Source organism: Salmo salar, chromosome 22 (genome assembly GCF_965601325.2).
Source record: "Salmo salar chromosome 22, fSalSal1, whole genome shotgun sequence".
NCBI classification, from domain to species: domain Eukaryota; kingdom Metazoa; phylum Chordata; class Actinopteri; order Salmoniformes; family Salmonidae; genus Salmo; species Salmo salar.
Genome location: NC_138312.1, coordinates 62,173,570 through 62,195,499, shown reverse-complemented (window position 1 = coordinate 62,195,499; position 21,930 = coordinate 62,173,570). Strand labels below are relative to the sequence as shown.

Genomic DNA, 21,930 nt, shown 5'->3' with positions numbered 1-21,930 from the left:
CTCTATGGTAGATACCAGACCCTCAGGTTCATCCAGACTATAACTCTATGGTAGATACCAGACCCTCAGGTTCAGACTATAACTCTATGGTAGATACCAGACCCTCAGGTTCAGACTATAACTCTATGGTAGATACCAGACCCTCAGGTTCAGACTATAACTCTATGGTAGATACCAGACCCTCAGGTTCAGACTATAACTCTATGGTAGATACCAGACCCTCAGGTTCAGACTATAACTCTATGGTAGATACCAGACCCTCAGGTTCAGACTATAACTCTATGGTAGATACCAGACCCTCAGGTTCAGACTATAACTCTCTGGTAGATACCAGACCCTCAGGTTCAGACTATAACTCTCTGGTAGATACCAGACCCTCAGGTTCATCCAGACTATAACTCTATGGTAGATACCAGACCCTCAGGTTCAGACTATAACTCTATGGTAGATACCAGACCCTCAGGTTCAGACTATAACTCTATGGTAGATACCAGACCCTCAGGTTCAGACTATAACTCTATGGTAGATACCAGACCCTCAGGTTCAGACTATAACTCTATGGTAGATACCAGACCCTCAGGTTCATCCAGACTATAACTCTATGGTAGATACCAGACCCTCAGGTTCATCAGACTATAACTCTATGGTAGATACCAGACCCTCAGGTTCATCCAGACTATAACTCTATGGTAGATACCAGACCCTCAGGTTCAGACTATAACTCTATGGTAGATACCAGACCCTCAGGTTCATCCAGACTATAACTCTATGGTAGATACCAGACCCTCAGGTTCATCAGACTATAACTCTATGGTAGATACCAGACCCTCAGGTTCATCCAGACTATAACTCTATGGTAGATACCAGACCCTCAGGTTCAGACTATAACTCTATGGTAGATACCAGACCCTCAGGTTCAGACTATAACTCTATGGTAGATACCAGACCCTCAGGTTCAGACTATAACTCTATGGTAGATACCAGACCCTCAGGTTCATCAGACTATAACTCTATGGTAGATACCAGACCCTCAGGTTCAGCCAGACTATAACTCTATGGTAGATACCAGACCCTCAGGTTCAGCAGACTATAACTCTATGGTAGATACCAGACCCTCAGGTTCAGACTATAACTCTATGGTAGATACCAGACCCTCAGGTTCAGACTATAACTCTATGGTAGATACCAGACCCTCAGGTTCCAGACTATAACTCTATGGTAGATACCAGACCCTCAGGTTCAGACTATAACTCTATGGTAGATACCAGACCCTCAGGTTCAGACTATAACTCTATGGTAGATACCAGACCCTCAGGTTCATCCAGACTATAACTCTATGGTAGATACCAGACCCTCAGGTTCAGACTATAACTCTATGGTAGATACCAGACCCTCAGGTTCATCCAGACTATAACTCTATGGTAGATACCAGACCCTCAGGTTCATCCAGACTATAACTCTATGGTAGATACCAGACCCTCAGGTTCAGACTATAACTCTATGGTAGATACCAGACCCTCAGGTCATCAGACTATAACTCTATGGTAGATACCAGACCCTCAGGTTCATCCAGACTATAACTCTATGGTAGATACCAGACCCTCAGGTTCATCCAGACTATAACTCTATGGTAGATACCAGACCCTCAGGTTCAGACTATAACTCTATGGTAGATACCAGACCCTCAGGTTCAGACTATAACTCTATGGTAGATACCAGACCCTCAGGTTCATCCAGACTATAACTCTATGGTAGATACCAGACCCTCAGGTTCATCCAGACTATAACTCTCTGGTAGATACCAGACCCTCAGGTTCATCCAGACTATAACTCTATGGTAGATACCAGACCCTCAGGTCATCAGACTATAACTCTATGGTAGATACCAGACCCTCAGGTTCAGACTATAACTCTATGGTAGATACCAGACCCTCAGGTTCAGACTATAACTCTATGGTAGATACCAGACCCTCAGGTTCAGACTATAACTCTATGGTAGATACCAGACCCTCAGGTTCAGACTATAACTCTATGGTAGATACCAGACCCTCAGGTTCAGACTATAACTCTATGGTAGATACCAGACCCTCAGGTTCAGACTATAACTCTATGGTAGATACCAGACCCTCAGGTTCAGACTATAACTCTATGGTAGATACCAGACCCTCAGGTTCAGACTATAACTCTATGGTAGATACCAGACCCTCAGGTTCATCCAGACTATAACTCTATGGTAGATACCAGACCCTCAGGTTCAGACTATAACTCTATGGTAGATACCAGACCCTCAGGTTCAGACTATAACTCTATGGTAGATACCAGACCCTCAGGTTCAGACTATAACTCTATGGTAGATACCAGACCCTCAGGTTCAGACTATAACTCTATGGTAGATACCAGACCCTCAGGTTCATCCAGACTATAACTCTATGGTAGATACCAGACCCTCAGGTTCATCCAGACTATAACTCTATGGTAGATACCAGACCCTCAGGTTCATCCAGACTATAACTCTATGGTAGATACCAGACCCTCAGGTTCAGACTATAACTCTATGGTAGATACCAGACCCTCAGGTTCAGACTATAACTCTATGGTAGATACCAGACCCTCAGGTTCAGACTATAACTCTATGGTAGATACCAGACCCTCAGGTTCATCCAGACTATAACTCTATGGTAGATACCAGACCCTCAGGTTCAGCAGACTATAACTCTATGGTAGATACCAGACCCTCAGGTTCAGCAGACTATAACTCTATGGTAGATACCAGACCCTCAGGTTCAGACTATAACTCTATGGTAGATACCAGACCCTCAGGTTCAGACTATAACTCTATGGTAGATACCAGACCCTCAGGTTCAGACTATAACTCTATGGTAGATACCAGACCCTCAGGTTCAGACTATAACTCTATGGTAGATACCAGACCCTCAGGTTCAGACTATAACTCTATGGTAGATACCAGACCCTCAGGTTCATCCAGACTATAACTCTATGGTAGATACCAGACCCTCAGGTTCAGACTATAACTCTATGGTAGATACCAGACCCTCAGGTTCATCAGACTATAACTCTATGGTAGATACCAGACCCTCAGGTTCAGACTATAACTCTATGGTAGATACCAGACCCTCAGGTTCATCCAGACTATAACTCTATGGTAGATACCAGACCCTCAGGTTCATCCAGACTATAACTCTATGGTAGATACCAGACCCTCAGGTTCATCCAGACTATAACTCTATGGTAGATACCAGACCCTCAGGTTCAGACTATAACTCTATGGTAGATACCAGACCCTCAGGTTCACCGACTATAACTCTATGGTAGATACCAGACCCTCAGGTTCAGACTATAACTCTATGGTAGATACCAGACCCTCAGGTTCATCCAGACTATAACTCTATGGTAGATACCAGACCCTCAGGTTCATCCAGACTATAACTCTATGGTAGATACCAGACCCTCAGGTTCAGACTATAACTCTATGGTAGATACCAGACCCTCAGGTTCAGACTATAACTCTATGGTAGATACCAGACCCTCAGGTTCAGACTATAACTCTATGGTAGATACCAGACCCTCAGGTTCAGACTATAACTCTATGGTAGATACCAGACCCTCAGGTTCAGACTATAACTCTATGGTAGATACCAGACCCTCAGGTTCAGACTATAACTCTATGGTAGATACCAGACCCTCAGGTTCAGACTATAACTCTATGGTAGATACCAGACCCTCAGGTTCAGACTATAACTCTATGGTAGATACCAGACCCTCAGGTTCATCCAGACTATAACTCTATGGTAGATACCAGACCCTCAGGTTCAGACTATAACTCTATGGTAGATACCAGACCCTCAGGTTCAGACTATAACTCTATGGTAGATACCAGACCCTCAGGTTCAGACTATAACTCTATGGTAGATACCAGACCCTCAGGTTCAGACTATAACTCTATGGTAGATACCAGACCCTCAGGTTCATCCAGACTATAACTCTATGGTAGATACCAGACCCTCAGGTTCATCAGACTATAACTCTATGGTAGATACCAGACCCTCAGGTTCATCCAGACTATAACTCTATGGTAGATACCAGACCCTCAGGTTCAGACTATAACTCTATGGTAGATACCAGACCCTCAGGTTCATCAGACTATAACTCTATGGTAGATACCAGACCCTCAGGTTCATCCAGACTATAACTCTATGGTAGATACCAGACCCTCAGGTTCAGACTATAACTCTATGGTAGATACCAGACCCTCAGGTTCAGACTATAACTCTATGGTAGATACCAGACCCTCAGGTTCATCAGACTATAACTCTATGGTAGATACCAGACCCTCAGGTTCAGACTATAACTCTATGGTAGATACCAGACCCTCAGGTTCAGACTATAACTCTATGGTAGATACCAGACCCTCAGGTTCAGACTATAACTCTATGGTAGATACCAGACCCTCAGGTTCAGACTATAACTCTATGGTAGATACCAGACCCTCAGGTTCAGACTATAACTCTATGGTAGATACCAGACCCTCAGGTTCATCCAGACTATAACTCTATGGTAGATACCAGACCCTCAGGTTCATCAGACTATAACTCTATGGTAGATACCAGACCCTCAGGTTCATCCAGACTATAACTCTATGGTAGATACCAGACCCTCAGGTTCATCCAGACTATAACTCTATGGTAGATACCAGACCCTCAGGTTCATCGACTATAACTCTATGGTAGATACCAGACCCTCAGGTTCCAGACTATAACTCTATGGTAGATACCAGACCCTCAGGTTCAGACTATAACTCTATGGTAGATACCAGACCCTCAGGTTCATCAGACTATAACTCTATGGTAGATACCAGACCCTCAGGTTCAGACTATAACTCTATGGTAGATACCAGACCCTCAGGTTCAGACTATAACTCTATGGTAGATACCAGACCCTCAGGTTCATCCAGACTATAACTCTATGGTAGATACCAGACCCTCAGGTTCAGACTATAACTCTATGGTAGATACCAGACCCTCAGGTTCAGACTATAACTCTATGGTAGATACCAGACCCTCAGGTTCAGACTATAACTCTATGGTAGATACCAGACCCTCAGGTTCAGACTATAACTCTATGGTAGATACCAGACCCTCAGGTTCTCAGACTATAACTCTATGGTAGATACCAGACCCTCAGGTTCATCCAGACTATAACTCTATGGTAGATACCAGACCCTCAGGTTCAGACTATAACTCTATGGTAGATACCAGACCCTCAGGTTCATCAGACTATAACTCTATGGTAGATACCAGACCCTCAGGTTCATCCAGACTATAACTCTATGGTAGATACCAGACCCTCAGGTTCATCAGACTATAACTCTATGGTAGATACCAGACCCTCAGGTTCATCCAGACTATAACTCTATGGTAGATACCAGACCCTCAGGTTCATCCAGACTATAACTCTATGGTAGATACCAGACCCTCAGGTTCCAGACTATAACTCTATGGTAGATACCAGACCCTCAGGTTCAGACTATAACTCTATGGTAGATACCAGACCCTCAGGTTCAGACTATAACTCTATGGTAGATACCAGACCCTCAGGTTCAGACTATAACTCTATGGTAGATACCAGACCCTCAGGTTCAGACTATAACTCTATGGTAGATACCAGACCCTCAGGTTCATCAGACTATAACTCTATGGTAGATACCAGACCCTCAGGTTCAGACTATAACTCTATGGTAGATACCAGACCCTCAGGTTCAGACTATAACTCTATGGTAGATACCAGACCCTCAGGTTCAGACTATAACTCTATGGTAGATACCAGACCCTCAGGTTCAGACTATAACTCTATGGTAGATACCAGACCCTCAGGTTCATCCAGACTATAACTCTATGGTAGATACCAGACCCTCAGGTTCAGACTATAACTCTATGGTAGATACCAGACCCTCAGGTTCAGACTATAACTCTATGGTAGATACCAGACCCTCAGGTTCAGACTATAACTCTATGGTAGATACCAGACCCTCAGGTTCAGACTATAACTCTATGGTAGATACCAGACCCTCAGGTTCCAGACTATAACTCTATGGTAGATACCAGACCCTCAGGTTCATCCAGACTATAACTCTATGGTAGATACCAGACCCTCAGGTTCCAGACTATAACTCTATGGTAGATACCAGACCCTCAGGTTCATCCAGACTATAACTCTATGGTAGATACCAGACCCTCAGGTTCATCCAGACTATAACTCTATGGTAGATACCAGACCCTCAGGTTCAGACTATAACTCTATGGTAGATACCAGACCCTCAGGTTCATCCAGACTATAACTCTATGGTAGATACCAGACCCTCAGGTTCAGACTATAACTCTATGGTAGATACCAGACCCTCAGGTTCAGACTATAACTCTATGGTAGATACCAGACCCTCAGGTTCATCCAGACTATAACTCTATGGTAGATACCAGACCCTCAGGTTCCAGACTATAACTCTATGGTAGATACCAGACCCTCAGGTTCATCCAGACTATAACTCTATGGTAGATACCAGACCCTCAGGTTCAGACTATAACTCTATGGTAGATACCAGACCCTCAGGTTCAGACTATAACTCTATGGTAGATACCAGACCCTCAGGTTCAGACTATAACTCTATGGTAGATACCAGACCCTCAGGTTCAGACTATAACTCTATGGTAGATACCAGACCCTCAGGTTCAGACTATAACTCTATGGTAGATACCAGACCCTCAGGTTCATCCAGACTATAACTCTATGGTAGATACCAGACCCTCAGGTTCATCAGACTATAACTCTATGGTAGATACCAGACCCTCAGGTTCAGACTATAACTCTATGGTAGATACCAGACCCTCAGGTTCTCAGACTATAACTCTATGGTAGATACCAGACCCTCAGGTTCAGACTATAACTCTATGGTAGATACCAGACCCTCAGGTTCAGACTATAACTCTATGGTAGATACCAGACCCTCAGGTTCAGACTATAACTCTATGGTAGATACCAGACCCTCAGGTTCATCCAGACTATAACTCTATGGTAGATACCAGACCCTCAGGTTCATCCAGACTATAACTCTATGGTAGATACCAGACCCTCAGGTTCATCCAGACTATAACTCTATGGTAGATACCAGACCCTCAGGTTCAGACTATAACTCTATGGTAGATACCAGACCCTCAGGTTCAGACTATAACTCTATGGTAGATACCAGACCCTCAGGTTCAGACTATAACTCTATGGTAGATACCAGACCCTCAGGTTCAGACTATAACTCTATGGTAGATACCAGACCCTCAGGTTCAGACTATAACTCTATGGTAGATACCAGACCCTCAGGTTCAGACTATAACTCTATGGTAGATACCAGACCCTCAGGTTCAGACTATAACTCTATGGTAGATACCAGACCCTCAGGTTCATCCAGACTATAACTCTATGGTAGATACCAGACCCTCAGGTTCATCCAGACTATAACTCTATGGTAGATACCAGACCCTCAGGTTCATCCAGACTATAACTCTATGGTAGATACCAGACCCTCAGGTTCATCCAGACTATAACTCTATGGTAGATACCAGACCCTCAGGTTCATCCAGACTATAACTCTATGGTAGATACCAGACCCTCAGGTTCATCCAGACTATAACTCTATGGTAGATACCAGACCCTCAGGTTCATCCAGACTATAACTCTATGGTAGATACCAGACCCTCAGGTTCATCCAGACTATAACTCTATGGTAGATACCAGACCCTCAGGTTCATCCAGACTATAACTCTATGGTAGATACCAGACCCTCAGGTTCATCCAGACTATAACTCTATGGTAGATACCAGACCCTCAGGTTCATCCAGACTATAACTCTATGGTAGATACCAGACCCTCAGGTTCAGACTATAACTCTATGGTAGATACCAGACCCTCAGGTTCAGACTATAACTCTATGGTAGATACCAGACCCTCAGGTTCAGACTATAACTCTATGGTAGATACCAGACCCTCAGGTTCAGACTATAACTCTATGGTAGATACCAGACCCTCAGGTTCAGACTATAACTCTATGGTAGATACCAGACCCTCAGGTTCAGACTATAACTCTATGGTAGATACCAGACCCTCAGGTTCAGACTATAACTCTATGGTAGATACCAGACCCTCAGGTTCAGACTATAACTCTATGGTAGATACCAGACCCTCAGGTTCAGACTATAACTCTATGGTAGATACCAGACCCTCAGGTTCATCCAGACTATAACTCTATGGTAGATACCAGACCCTCAGGTTCATCCAGACTATAACTCTATGGTAGATACCAGACCCTCAGGTTCAGACTATAACTCTATGGTAGATACCAGACCCTCAGGTTCATCAGACTATAACTCTATGGTAGATACCAGACCCTCAGGTTCAGACTATAACTCTATGGTAGATACCAGACCCTCAGGTTCAGACTATAACTCTATGGTAGATACCAGACCCTCAGGTTCCAGACTATAACTCTATGGTAGATACCAGACCCTCAGGTTCATCAGACTATAACTCTATGGTAGATACCAGACCCTCAGGTTCAGACTATAACTCTATGGTAGATACCAGACCCTCAGGTTCAGACTATAACTCTATGGTAGATACCAGACCCTCAGGTTCAGACTATAACTCTATGGTAGATACCAGACCCTCAGGTTCAGACTATAACTCTATGGTAGATACCAGACCCTCAGGTTCAGACTATAACTCTATGGTAGATACCAGACCCTCAGGTTCAGACTATAACTCTATGGTAGATACCAGACCCTCAGGTTCAGACTATAACTCTATGGTAGATACCAGACCCTCAGGTTCAGACTATAACTCTATGGTAGATACCAGACCCTCAGGTTCAGACTATAACTCTATGGTAGATACCAGACCCTCAGGTTCAGACTATAACTCTATGGTAGATACCAGACCCTCAGGTTCATCCAGACTATAACTCTATGGTAGATACCAGACCCTCAGGTTCAGACTATAACTCTATGGTAGATACCAGACCCTCAGGTTCATCCAGACTATAACTCTATGGTAGATACCAGACCCTCAGGTTCATCCAGACTATAACTCTATGGTAGATACCAGACCCTCAGGTTCATCCAGACTATAACTCTATGGTAGATACCAGACCCTCAGGTTCAGACTATAACTCTATGGTAGATACCAGACCCTCAGGTTCAGACTATAACTCTATGGTAGATACCAGACCCTCAGGTTCAGACTATAACTCTATGGTAGATACCAGACCCTCAGGTTCATCCAGACTATAACTCTATGGTAGATACCAGACCCTCAGGTTCATCCAGACTATAACTCTATGGTAGATACCAGACCCTCAGGTTCAGACTATAACTCTATGGTAGATACCAGACCCTCAGGTTCAGACTATAACTCTATGGTAGATACCAGACCCTCAGGTTCAGACTATAACTCTATGGTAGATACCAGACCCTCAGGTTCAGACTATAACTCTATGGTAGATACCAGACCCTCAGGTTCATCCAGACTATAACTCTGTTAAATCCGTCAGCACCCTGCCCATTATGATACTGATGGGAGTAATAGTTCCTCCTCAGTGATGTGCTTGTGAGGTCTGTGTTGTGTTTCTGTAACCATGTCTTAGCAGGGTTTTCCCGTATGCTGGGGCTCCCCCTGGCGGTAAAACAGAGACATTAAATTGGTAATAGAGAATAGATCATCCGTAGTATTCGGTTAGACTGAGCACTGGTACAGAGGTTGAGAGAGGCAGTTTTGAGACTTTTTTTTTTTTTTTTTTTTGAAAAATGATTTCATGATGTCTTGAGTTGTATCCAAGAGTATGATCATGTTATTGCCTGTGATTTCTATAAGGAAGATTGTATTTGTATGCATGCATATTGGTGTAATAATATGGTTTTTGTTCAACAACCATACTGTATATTAGACTAGTAAGGCTATTACATTTTTTAGATGGTTACGATTTTATTTTTAATGATGTTGTCCTCGTATCATGTGATTTACTATTGTAGATGGACCGTCTGAGTAGTTATTCTGGTCATACTTCATTTATTTATTTATTTTCCTTCTTGTTTTCATACTTTTTCATTTTCCACTCCAGATAATCAGTAATCACACCATACTGTAAATAATGAACATTGTAGTTTTTGATTTAACAGTAGTGTGTTGATTGTACTCCTTAAGGTACTGATGACCAATAACAGTAATTAATCTGCCTCTCTCTTTTCCTCCCTTTGCTGTCTGTCTGCCAAGTAGAGCATGCACCATTTTGAACATGTGTGGGGTAAAGTAATTCAATAATGATTCCTATATGGTTTTTTAAAGCTGTAGTCGACCCTGAATCGCAGCAAGTACACTACAATACAGTACTCTGTACTACTGTAAGTTAGGCTTGTCTCCATAGTAGAAGTATGGAACGATGACTGCTCAGAGAAAACGAGATGAAACTAATACTAATGTAGAAACACACATTGTTTTGCAGGATCCACATATCTTAATTATGGAAATATTTTAGAGCTTTATACTATAGAACCTATTCTAGATGACAATCCTTAACAGAGTAAATTACAAATCCAACGCGATTATATCAGTTTTTTATAATAGTGGGGGGAGGGGCGTCCGTTTGGAAATGGCGTTGGGGGGGGGGGGTCGTCCCTTTGGAAATGGCGTTGGGGGGGGTCGTCCCTTTGGAAATGGCGTTGGGGGGGGTCGTCCCTTTGGAAATGGCGTGGGGGGGGGTCGTCCCTTTGGAAATGGCGTGGGGGGGGGTCGTCCCTTTGGAAATGGCGTGGGGGGGGGGTCGTCCCTTTGGAAATGGCGTGGGGGGGGGGGGGGGTCGTCCCTTTGGAAATGGCGTGGGGGGGGGGGGGGGGGTCGTCCCTTTGGAAATGGCGTGGGGGGGGGTCGTCCCTTTGGAAATGGCGTGGGGGGGGTCGTCCCTTTGGAAATGGCTTGGGGGGGGGGGGGGGGTCGTCCCTTTGGAAATGGCGTGGGGGGGGTCGTCCCTTTGGAAATGGCGTGGGGGGGGTCGTCCGTTTGGAAATGGCGTGGGGGGGGTCGTCCGTTTGGAAATGGCGTGGGGGGGGGTCGTCCGTTTGGAAATGGCGTGGGGGGGGGTCGTCCGTTTGGAAATGGCGTGGGGGGGTCGTCCGTTTGGAAATGGCGTGGGGGGGTCGTCCGTTTGGAAATGGCGTGGGGGGGTCGTCCGTTTGGAAATGGCGTGGGGGGGTCGTCCGTTTGGAAATGGCGTGGGGGGGTCGTCGTTTGGAAATGGGGGGGGGGGTCTCCGTTTGGAAATTGCGTGGGGGGGTCGTCCGTTTGGAAATGGCGTGGGGGGGTCGTCCGTTTGGAAATGGGGGGGTCGTCCGTTTGGAAATTGCGTGGGGGGGTCGTCCGTTTGGAAATGGCGTGGGGGGGGGTCGTCCGTTTGGAAATGGCGTGGGGGGGTCGTCCGTTTGGAAATGGGGGGGGGGGGGTCGTCCGTTTGGAAATGGCGTGGGGGGGGTCGTCCGTTTGGAAATGGCGTGGGGGGGGTCGTCCGTTTGGAAATGGCGTGGGGGGGGGGTCGTCCGTTTGGAAATGGCGTGGGGGGGGTCGTCCGTTTGGAAATGGCGTGGGGGGGGGTCGTCCGTTTGGAAATGGCGTGGGGGGGGGTCGTCCGTTTGGAAATGGCGTGGGGGGGGGTCGTCCGTTTGGAAATGGCGTGGGGGGGGGTCGTCCGTTTGGAAATGGCGTGGGGGGGGGTCGTCCGTTTGGAAATGGCGTGGGGGGGGTCGTCCGTTTGGAAATGGCGTGGGGGGGGTCGTCCGTTTGGAAATGGCGTGGGGGGGGGGTCGTCCGTTTGGAAATGGCGTGGGGGGGGGTCGTCCGTTTGGAAATGGCGTGGGGGGGGTCGTCCGTTTGGAAATGGCGTGGGGGGGTCGTCCGTTTGGAAATGGCGTGGGGGGGGGTCGTCCGTTTGGAAATGGCGTGGGGGGGGGTCGTCCGTTTGGAAATGGCGTGGGGGGGGGTCGTCCGTTTGGAAATGGCGTGGGGGGGGTCGTCCGTTTGGAAATGGCGTGGGGGGGGGTCGTCCGTTTGGAAATGGCGTGGGGGGGGGTCGTCCGTTTGGAAATGGCGTGGGGGGGGTCGTCCGTTTGGAAATGGCGTGGGGGGGGTCGTCCGTTTGGAAATGGCGTGGGGGGGGTCGTCCGTTTGGAAATGGCGTGGGGGGGGTCGTCCGTTTGGAAATGGCGTGGGGGGGGTCGTCCGTTTGGAAATGGCGTGGGGGGGTCGTCCGTTTGGAAATGGCGTGGGGGGGGTCGTCCGTTTGGAAATGGCGTGGGGGGGTCGTCCGTTTGGAAATGGGGGGACGTGGGGGGGGTCGTCCGTTTGGAAATGGGGTGGGGGGGGTCGTCCGTTTGGAAATGGCGGGGGGGGGTCGTCCGTTTGGAAATGGGGGGACGTGGGGGGGTCGTCCGTTTGGAAATGGGGGGACGGGGGGGGGTCGTCCGTTTGGAAATTGCGTGGGGGGGGCGTCCGTTTGGAAATGGCGTGGGGGGGGTCGTCCGTCTGGAAATGGCGTGGGGGGGGGTCGTCCTCTGGAAATGGCGTGGGGGGGTCGTCCGTTTGGAAATGGGGGGAAATGGGGGGGTCGTCCGTTTGGAAATGGCGTGGGGGGGGGTCGTCCGTTTGGAAATGGCGTGGGGGGGGGTCGTCCGTTTGGAAATGGCGGGGACGGGGGGGGTCGTCCGTTTGGAAATGGCGGGGACGGGGGGGGTCGTCCGTTTGGAAATGGGGTGGGGGGGGGGGTCGTCCGTTTGGAAATGGCGTGGGGGGGTCGTCCGTTTGGAAATGGCGTGGGGGGGGGGTCGTCCGTTTGGAAATGGCGTGGGGGGGGTCGTCCGTTTGGAAATGGCGTGGGGGGGTCGTCCGTTTGGAAATGGCGTGGGGGGGTCGTCCGTTTGGAAATGGGGGGGGGTCTCCGTTTGGAAATGGCGTGGGGGGGTCGTCCGTTTGGAAATGGCGTGGGGGGGGGTCGTCCGTTTGGAAATGGCGTGGGGGGGGTCGTCCGTTTGGAAATGGCGGTGGAAATGGGGGGTCGTCCGTTTGGAAATGGCGTGGGGGGGGGTCGTCCGTTTGGAAATGGCGTGGGGGGGGTCGTCCGTTTGGAAATGGCGTGGGGGGGGGGTCGTCCGTTTGGAAATGGCGTGGGGGGGGGGTCGTCCGTTTGGAAATGGCGTGGGGGGGGTCGTCCGCTTTGGAAATGGCGTGGGGGGGGGGGGTCGGTCCGTTTGGAAATGGCGTGGGGGGGGTCGTCCGTTTGGAAATGGCGTGGGGGGGTCGTCCGTTTGGAAATGGCGTGGGGGGGGTCCTCCGTTTGGAAATGGCGTGGGTGGGGTCGTCCGTTTGGAAATGGGGTGGGGGGGGTCGTCCGTTTGGAAATGGCGGGGGGGGGTCGTCCGTTTGGAAATGGGGGGACGTGGGGGGGTCGTCCGTTTGGAAATGGGGGGACGGGGGGGGGTCGTCCGTTTGGAAATGGGGGGACGGGGGGGTCCTCCGTTTGGAAATGGGGGGACGGGGGGGTCCTCCGTTTGGAAATGGCGGGGGGGGTCCTCCGTTTGGAAATGGGGGGACGGGGGGGGGTCGTCCGTTTGGAAATGGGGGGACGGGGGGGGTCGTCCGTTTGGAAATGGGGGGACGGGGGGGGTCGTCCGTTTGGAAATGGGGGGACGGGGGGGTCGTCCGTTTGGAAATGGGGGGACGGGGGGGGGTCGTCCGTTTGGAAATGGCGTGGGGGGGTCGTCCGTTTGGAAATGGGGGGGGTCGTCCGTTTGGAAATGGCGTGGGGGGGGGTCGTCCGTTTGGAAATGGCGTGGGGGGGGGTCGTCCGTTTGGAAATGGCGTGGGGGGGGTCGTCCGTTTGGAAATGGCGGGGGGGGGGTCGTCCGTTTGGAAATGGCGTGGGGGGGGGTCGTCCGTTTGGAAATGGCGTGGGGGGGTCGTCCGTTTGGAAATGGCGTGGGGGGGGGTCGTCCGTTTGGAAATGGCGTGGGGGGGGGGTCGTCCGTTTGGAAATGGCGTGGGGGGGGTCGTCCGTTTGGAAATGGCGTGGGGGGGGGTCGTCCGTTTGGAAATGGCGTGGGGGGGGGTCGTCCGTTTGGAAATGGCGTGGGGGGGGGTCGTCCGTTTGGAAATGGCGTGGGGGGGGTCGTCCGTTTGGAAATGGCGTGGGGGGGGTCGTCCGTTTGGAAATGGCGTGGGGGGGGTCGTCCCTTTGGAAATGGCGTGGGGGGGGTCGTCCCTTTGGAAATGGCGTGGGGGGGGTCGTCCCTTTGGAAATGGCGTGGGGGGGGTCCTCCGTTTGGAAATGGCGTGGGGGGGGTCCTCCGTTTGGAAATGGCGTGGGGGGGGTCCTCCGTTTGGAAATGGGGTGGGGGGGGTCGTCCGTTTGGAAATGGGGGGACGGGGGGGGGGTCGTCCGTTTGGAAATGGGGGGACGGGGGGGGTCGTCCGTTTGGAAATGGGGGGACGGGGGGGGGGTCGTCCGTTTGGAAATGGCGTGGGGGGGTCGTCCGTTTGGAAATGGGGGGGTCATCCGTTTGGAAATGGCGTGGGGGGGTCGTCCGTTTGGAAATGGCGTGGGGGGGGTCGTCCGTTTGGAAATGGCGTGGGGGGGGTCCTCCGTTTGGAAATGGCGTGGGGGGGGTCGTCCGTTTGGAAATGGGGGGAAATGGGGGGGTCGTCCGTTTGGAAATGGCGTGGGGGGGGTCGTCCGTTTGGAAATGGCGTGGGGGGGGGGTCGTCCGTTTGGAAATGGCGTGGGGGGGGTCGTCCGTTTGGAAATGGCGTGGGGGGGGTCGTCCGTTTGGAAATGGCGTGAGGGGGGGGTCGTCCGTTTGGAAATGGCGTGGGGGGGGGTCTTCCGTTTGGAAATGGCGTGGGGGGGGGTCGTCCGTTTGGAAATGGCGTGGGGGGGTCGTCCGTTTGGAAATGGCGTGGGGGGGTCGTCCGTTTGGAAATGGCGTGGGGGGGGGTCGTCCGTTTGGAAATGGCGTGGGGGGGGTCGTCCCTTTGGAAATGGCGTGGGGGGGGGTCGTCCCTTTGGAAATGGCGTGGGGGGGGGTCGTCCCTTTGGAAATGGCGTGGGGGGGGGTCCTCCGTTTGGAAATTGCGTGGGGGGGTCCTCCGTTTGGAAATGGGGTGGGGGGGGTCCTCCGTTTGGAAATGGCGTGGGGGGGGTCGTCCGTTTGGAAATGGCGTGGGGGGGGTCGTCCGTTTGGAAATGGCGTGAGGGGGGGGTCGTCCGTTTGGAAATGGCGTGGGGGGGGGTCTTCCGTTTGGAAATGGCGTGGGGGGGGTCGTCCGTTTGGAAATGGCGTGAGGGGGGGTCGTCCGTTTGGAAATGGCGTGGGGGGGTCGTCCGTTTGGAAATGGCGTGGGGGGGGTCGTCCGTTTGGAAATGGCGTGGGGGGGGTCGTCCCTTTGGAAATGGCGTGGGGGGGGGTCGTCCCTTTGGAAATGGCGTGGGGGGGGGTCGTCCCTTTGGAAATGGCGTGGGGGGGGTCCTCCGTTTGGAAATTGCGTGGGGGGGTCCTCCGTTTGGAAATGGGGTGGGGGGGGGTCCTCCGTTTGGAAATGGCGGGACGGGGGGGGGTCGTCCGTTTGGAAATGGGGGGACGGGGGGGGTCGTCCGTTTGGAAATGGGGGGACGGGGGGGTCGTCCGTTTGGAAATGGGGGGACGGGGGGGGTCGTCCGTTTGGAAATGGGGGGGTCGTCCGTTTGGAAATGGGGGGACGGGGGGTCGTCCGTTTGGAAATGGGGGGGGTGGGGGGTCGTCCGTTTGGAAATGGGGGGGGGGGGGGGGGTCGTCCGTTTGGAAGTGGCGTGGGGGGGCGTCCGTTTGGAAATGGGGGGGGGGGGGGTCGTCCCTCTGGAAATGGCGTGGGGGGGGTCGTCCGTTTGGAAATGGGGGGGGTCGTCCGTTTGGAAAATGGGGGGGGGGGTCGTCCGTTTGGAAGTGGCATGGGGGGGCGTCCGTTTGGAAATGGGGGGGGGGGGGGGTCGTCCCTCTGGAAATGGCGTGGGGGGGTCGTCCGTTTGGAAATGGGGGGGTCGTCCGTTTGGAAATGGGGGGACATGGGGGGGTCGTCCGTTTGGAAATGGCTGGGGGGGGTCGTCCGTTTGGAAATGGCTGGGGGGGGTCGTCCGTTTGGAAATGGCTGGGGGGGGTCGAAATGGCTGGGGGGGGTCGTCCGTTTGGAAATGGCTGGGGGGGGGGTCGTCCGTTTGGAAATGGCGTGGGGGGGGGTCGTCCGTTTGGGAATGGGGGGACATGGGGGGGGGGGTCCGTTTGGAAATGGGGGGGGGGTCGTCCGTTTGGAAATGGCGGGGGGGGGGTCGTCCGTTTGGAAATGGCGTGGGGGGGGCGTCCGTTTGGAAGTGGCGTGGGGGGGGGGCGTCCGTTTGGAAGTGGCGTGGGGGGGGGCGTCGTCCGTTTGGAAATGACGTGGGGGGGTCGTCCGTTTGGAAATGGGGGGAAATGGGGGGGGGGGTCGTCCGTTTGGAAATGGTGTGGGGGGGAAATGGGGGGGTCGTCCGTTTGGAAATGGCGTGGGGGGGTCGTCCGTTTGGAAGTGGCGTGGGGGGGGTTGTCCGTTTGGAAAGGGGGGAAGGGGGGGGTCGTCCGTTTGGGAGTGGCGTGGGGCGAGGTGTTTAACTTCTCTAACACCAACCTTCAGATTTCTGCTCACTAAAACATCAAATATTAGTAGTTATTTTATTTCATCTCCTTTGCTTGCTTGGTAAAAGGGTGTCTGCAACTTTAAAACGTCACAATCTGCAATGATCAAAACATTAACGTTTATTCCATTTTTTAAGGCGGGATATTTATTTTCACCATTTGTCATTTTGATATTGTCCACCTCCCAACAACATGTTTTTTACTCTGATAACCCTTGCAGACTCAAACACTGTTTTGAAGCTCAAGTGTAACATTGTAGATTGTGATTCCTGTGGTGGCGGTTTAATTGATGAGATTGGAAACACTGTTACAGAAAACATTTATATTGATGTGTTCTTATACATCAGACTTCCACTCAATGTTCTAACAGTTGATTTTCTTGTCGATGCAGGAGTTGCCCCTCCACCTCCTCTTCCTCCTCCTCCTCCTCCTCCTCTACCTCCAAGTGATAACCCTGGCCAGTCCCACGCCCCTCCTCATCCTCCTCTCCCTGGGTCAGATCCTCCTCCTGCCAACGGTGTGGGGCGTGGCGCCCTGCTCACCTCCATCACATCATTCAGTATAGGCAAACTGAAGAAAACGGTGTCCATCGACCGCAGCATCCGACGCTCTGAAGTGGATCGCTCTTCCTTCTCGTCCTGACCCTGTGGTCCCAGTCACCCCTAAAGGTTACCTGTGGTCCCAGTCACCCCTAAAGGTTACCTGTCGTCTCAGTCACCCCTGAAGGTTACCTGTCGTCCTGACCCTGTCGTCCCAGTCACCCCTAAAGGTTACCTGTCGTCCCAGTCACCCCTGAAGGTTACCTGTCGTCCTGACCCTGTGGTCCCAGTCACCCCTAAAGGTTACCTGTCGTCCCAGTCACCCCTGAAGGTTACCTGTCGTCCTGACCCTGTGGTCCCAGTCACCCCTGAAGGTTACCTGTCGTCCTGACCCTGTGGTCCCAGTCACCCCTAAAGGTTACCTGTCGTCCCAGTCACCCCTGAAGGTTACCTGTCGTCCTGACCCTGTCGTCTCAGTCACCCCTAAAGGTTACCTGTGATCCCAGTCACCCCTAAAGGTTACCTGTGGTCCCAGTCACCCCTAAAGGTTACCTGTGGTCCCAGTCACCCCTAAAGGTTACCTGTGGTCCCAGTCACCCCTAAAGGTTACCTGTGGTCCCAGTCACCCCTAAAGGTTACCTGTGGTCCCAGTCACCCCTAAAGGTTACCTGTGGTCCCAGTCACCCCTAAAGGTTACCTGTGGTCCCAGTCACCCCTAAAGGTTACCTGTGGTCCCAGTCACCCCTAAAGGTTACCTGTGGTCCCAGTCACCCCTAAAGGTTACCTGTGGTCCCAGTCACCCCTAAAGGTTACCTGTGGTCCCAGTCACCCCTAAAGGTTACCTGTCGCCCTGCTCAATCCCTTTTTTGCTCCTTCAGTTTTTTTGCTTCTAAATTTAGTTTCCGCCCGATGAGTTGACCCCCCCCAGCCCCGCCCCTTAAGATTTGAGGTAGGGGACGGGGCATCAACTCCTTTCCAATATGGCCGCCTGGTTTGTTCTCCCTTTAGCACAAAAACGACTGGTCAGTGGACTATACAGGTGGTTTAAAGATGAGGTGGCATCAGCCAAGTCTGGTCTCTATCTGGAAGACTGTAGTGAATGACTTATGATTTCAGTGGAGCGTCCTTTCTTCTTATTTACAGTGAAGTGACTTGAATGGAACGTACGTGAAGCAACTGTGAGGGAAGTGATTCAGAAAGTAAGCACATGAACCACAGGTGTTTCAGAGGGACTGGGATTCTGACCTGACATCCACCAACCAACAGCATTTCATCACAGTGAGACGACTATGAAAGAACTGTCCGTGTCATCGCAGTGAGACGACTATGAAAGAACTGTCCGTGTCATCGCAGTGAGACGACTATGAAAGAACTGTCCGTGTCATCGCAGTGAGACGACTATGAAAGAACTGTCCGTGTCATCGCAGTGAGACGACTATGAAAGAACTGTCCGTGTCATCGCAGTGAGACGACTATGAAAGAACTGTCCGTGTCATCGCAGTGAGACGACTATGAAAGAACTGTCCGTGTCATCGCAGTGAGACGACTATGAAAGAACTGTCCGTGTCATCGCAGTGAGACGACTATGAAAGAACTGTCCGTGTCATCGCAGTGAGACGACTATGAAAGAACTGTCCGTGTCATCGCAGTGAGACGACTATGAAAGAACTGTCCGTGTCATCGCAGTGAGACGACTATGAAAGAACTGTCCGTGTCATCGCAGTGAGACGACTATGAAAGAACTGTCCGTGTCATCGCAGTGAGACGACTATGAAAGAACTGTCCGTGTCATCGCAGTGAGACGACTATGAAAGAACTGTCCGTGTCATCACAGTGAGACGACTATGAAAGAACTGTCCGTGTCATCGCAGTGAGACGACTATGAAAGAACTGTCCGTGTCATCGCAGTGAGACGACTATGAAAGAACTGTCCGTGTCATCGCAGTGAGACGACTATGAAAGAACTGTCCGTGTCATCGCAGTGAGACGACTATGAAAGAACTGTCCGTGTCATCGCAGTGAGACGACTATGAAAGAACTGTCCGTGTCATCACAGTGAGACGACTATGAAAGAACTGTCCGTGTCATCGCAGTGAGACGACTATGAAAGAACTGTCCGTGTCATCACAGTGAGACGACTATGAAAGAACTGTCCGTGTCATCGCAGTGAGACGACTATGAAAGAACTGTCCGTGTCATCACAGTGAGACGACTATGAAAGAACTGTCCGTCTGTATTATGTTTATTGAATCTGTATTCTTTTTACCTTTTTGTTTTCTTGGAATGAATGGAAGGAGATGTGATGCTGTTGGACTGTCTGTGTTGCTTATGTCTATGTGCCACATTCATCTCTGTGCCTGCGTCAATATATGGCTTGCGTCCCAAATGGCATCCCATTTCCTATATAGTGCACTACTTAGTAGTAGTCTGCTATATAGGGGATAGGGTGCCATTTTCAAATGCGCACATAGATACAAAAAAAAAAAACTATGGACGCTGCAAGGATTAAAACCTCAGATTACCCATTGTTTAGTAAATGAGGACCGGCAGAAATCTGTCATCATTCAGTATGTAAAATAATTAACCCAAATGATGACATGCTGTACTTACTGGTATTAATCAGTAACCGTATACAATTTAAGATTCAAATACCTTTTAAAAAAATATATATATAGTTTTGCTTTTTCCTCTCCAAAATAGCAGTGTAAAGATGTTGAAGGATCGACTATTTCTCTGCTGCACTTTACCGATAGGGAGGGAGGGGTTTTCTCTACGATCCAGGATTGACACACAACTGTGAGCAGTTTACTGGGAGAATGTATTTAAAAATGGATTCTGGTGTTTACAAGAAATAAACCTAATACTGAAATGAGTTAACTAGCTAATCTGTTATTTGATCATCATAATCTATACCTCTGCTACATCCAACCACTGTCAGAGGAACTGAAGGGACAGTACACCCTCAATCTGTCTGAAAAGCAAAGTTACAATCTGCAGAACTGTCTGAAATGCTTTGTCTTGTCAACATTACAAGTTTAACCTGTTTTGAAGATTGATACATTGGCACATTCAGGACAATTACTAATTGGCTGCATTTGCACAGGTAGCCCAATTTATCTTTTGCCAGTAATTGGTCTTTTGGCCAATCAGATCATATCCTTTGCCAATAATTGGGCAAAAGATAAGAACTGGGCTGCCTGTGTAAACACAGCCATCGAGTTTCATATTATCTCTGCTTATTGTTACCAGCTCTTTACATCACTAACAGAGTGGTGTGCACTTGTATGTAACAATACCCAGAATACATTTCCCCCTCATTATGTAATTTTATCCAATTCCACCTCTGTTTTTTTCCAGTTCAGGGGGTCATCTAAGTGAGGCTTCAGTATGACATTATGTTTATTTGGCAGCTGTTTCTCCAATAAGAATGCTCCATAGTTTATGTAATTAATAATGCTGTTTAGTTTTTATAATTAAGTCTATTCATCATCGCTGCCTGCCAACCTTTCTGATTTGCACTGTTGACTATGGAGTTTTCAAGTAAATACTATACCACCTTTTGGCAGTATGGATTAACAACTAGGTGACAGAAAAACAAAAAGATTTTATGATTTGAAGATGACTGCACTTTAAGATGAAGTTACTAATATTTTCTAAACCCTTTTGGGGGGGGGGGGGGGTTTGAGGTGGTGGGGGGTTGTATGAAACCATCTATTGTCTGTCTGCTGCATTAAAACATAAACAATTCAGAACTGTTTGGGGTTTGTATGTTTGACCCTGCACAGCTGTGTCGAAAAGAAAAAAAAATTACAATGTTATCTACTTTGCCGTATTATACTTATTTTATTAAAATCATGGACTGAAATGTGTGGTTTGTTGAACTCTTTGCTCTGTGTGTGTTATTTTAGTGGATATAAAGTAACTTGACACCCCACCTGTCACGATCCGTAACTACAAACACATCACAGGACCTAAGTCCCCTAGCAACCTTCACATGCACTTTCTACTGCCTAATGAGATGCTCTACTGTATTGAGGACTACTGTATTAAAGCCTACTGTAAACTACGGTAATAAGTCTGATTAAAGCAACAATGCGGCCAATGCATGTTCCATTTGGGCCTCCTGAGTGGCACATCGGTCTAAGGCACTGCATCGTCAGGTTCGATTCCGAGCTGTAGCACAACCGGCCGTGATCGGGAGACGTATAGGGCGGCGCACAATTGGCCCAGCGTCGTCCGGGTTAGGGGAGGATTTGGCCGGGGTAGGCCGTCATTGTAAAAAGGATTTGTTCTTAACTGACTTACCTAGATAAATAAAGGTTCAATTAAAAAAAAATGTAAACGATGTTTGAGTTGAACTAAGCACGGAACTGACAGGTTTGATCGCTTGTGTGCTGTCCAACTATGTCATGTACCTACATCTGTCTAAATATGGTTAGTGCTGTGACTTTTGTTTTGAGCCTGCTATGTAAATACACCGTCTCTGTCAGTCATCACTAGTCTGGGCTATGCTAGCTACATCAGAAACTTCAGCATAGTACATCTAAAGTGGCAGCTAAGCACAAATATCGGAATTAAAGCTCTGCTATGCT

The 21,930-nt window shown here is 49.8% G+C and overlaps 2 protein-coding genes across 2 annotated transcripts in view; both read left to right on the top strand.

Moving 5' to 3' along the window:
• The window catches only part of pxk (PX domain containing serine/threonine kinase), a 71,644-nt gene extending 50,441 nt beyond the window's left edge, over positions 1-21,203 (top strand). The window contains exon 17 of the mRNA XM_082967748.1: positions 17,191-21,203. Coding sequence (XP_082823874.1) covers positions 17,191-17,441 — 251 coding nt within the window. The 3' untranslated portion in view covers positions 17,442-21,203. The remainder of the gene's footprint in view (positions 1-17,190) is intronic.
• Positions 21,204-21,341: 138 nt separating this feature from the next.
• LOC106583814 (pyruvate dehydrogenase E1 subunit beta) overlaps positions 21,342-21,930 on the top strand; it is a 32,560-nt gene continuing 31,971 nt past the window's right edge. The window contains exon 1 of the mRNA XM_045705691.2: positions 21,342-21,406. Within this exon, the coding sequence (XP_045561647.1) occupies positions 21,357-21,406 (50 nt within the window). The 5' untranslated portion in view covers positions 21,342-21,356. The remainder of the gene's footprint in view (positions 21,407-21,930) is intronic.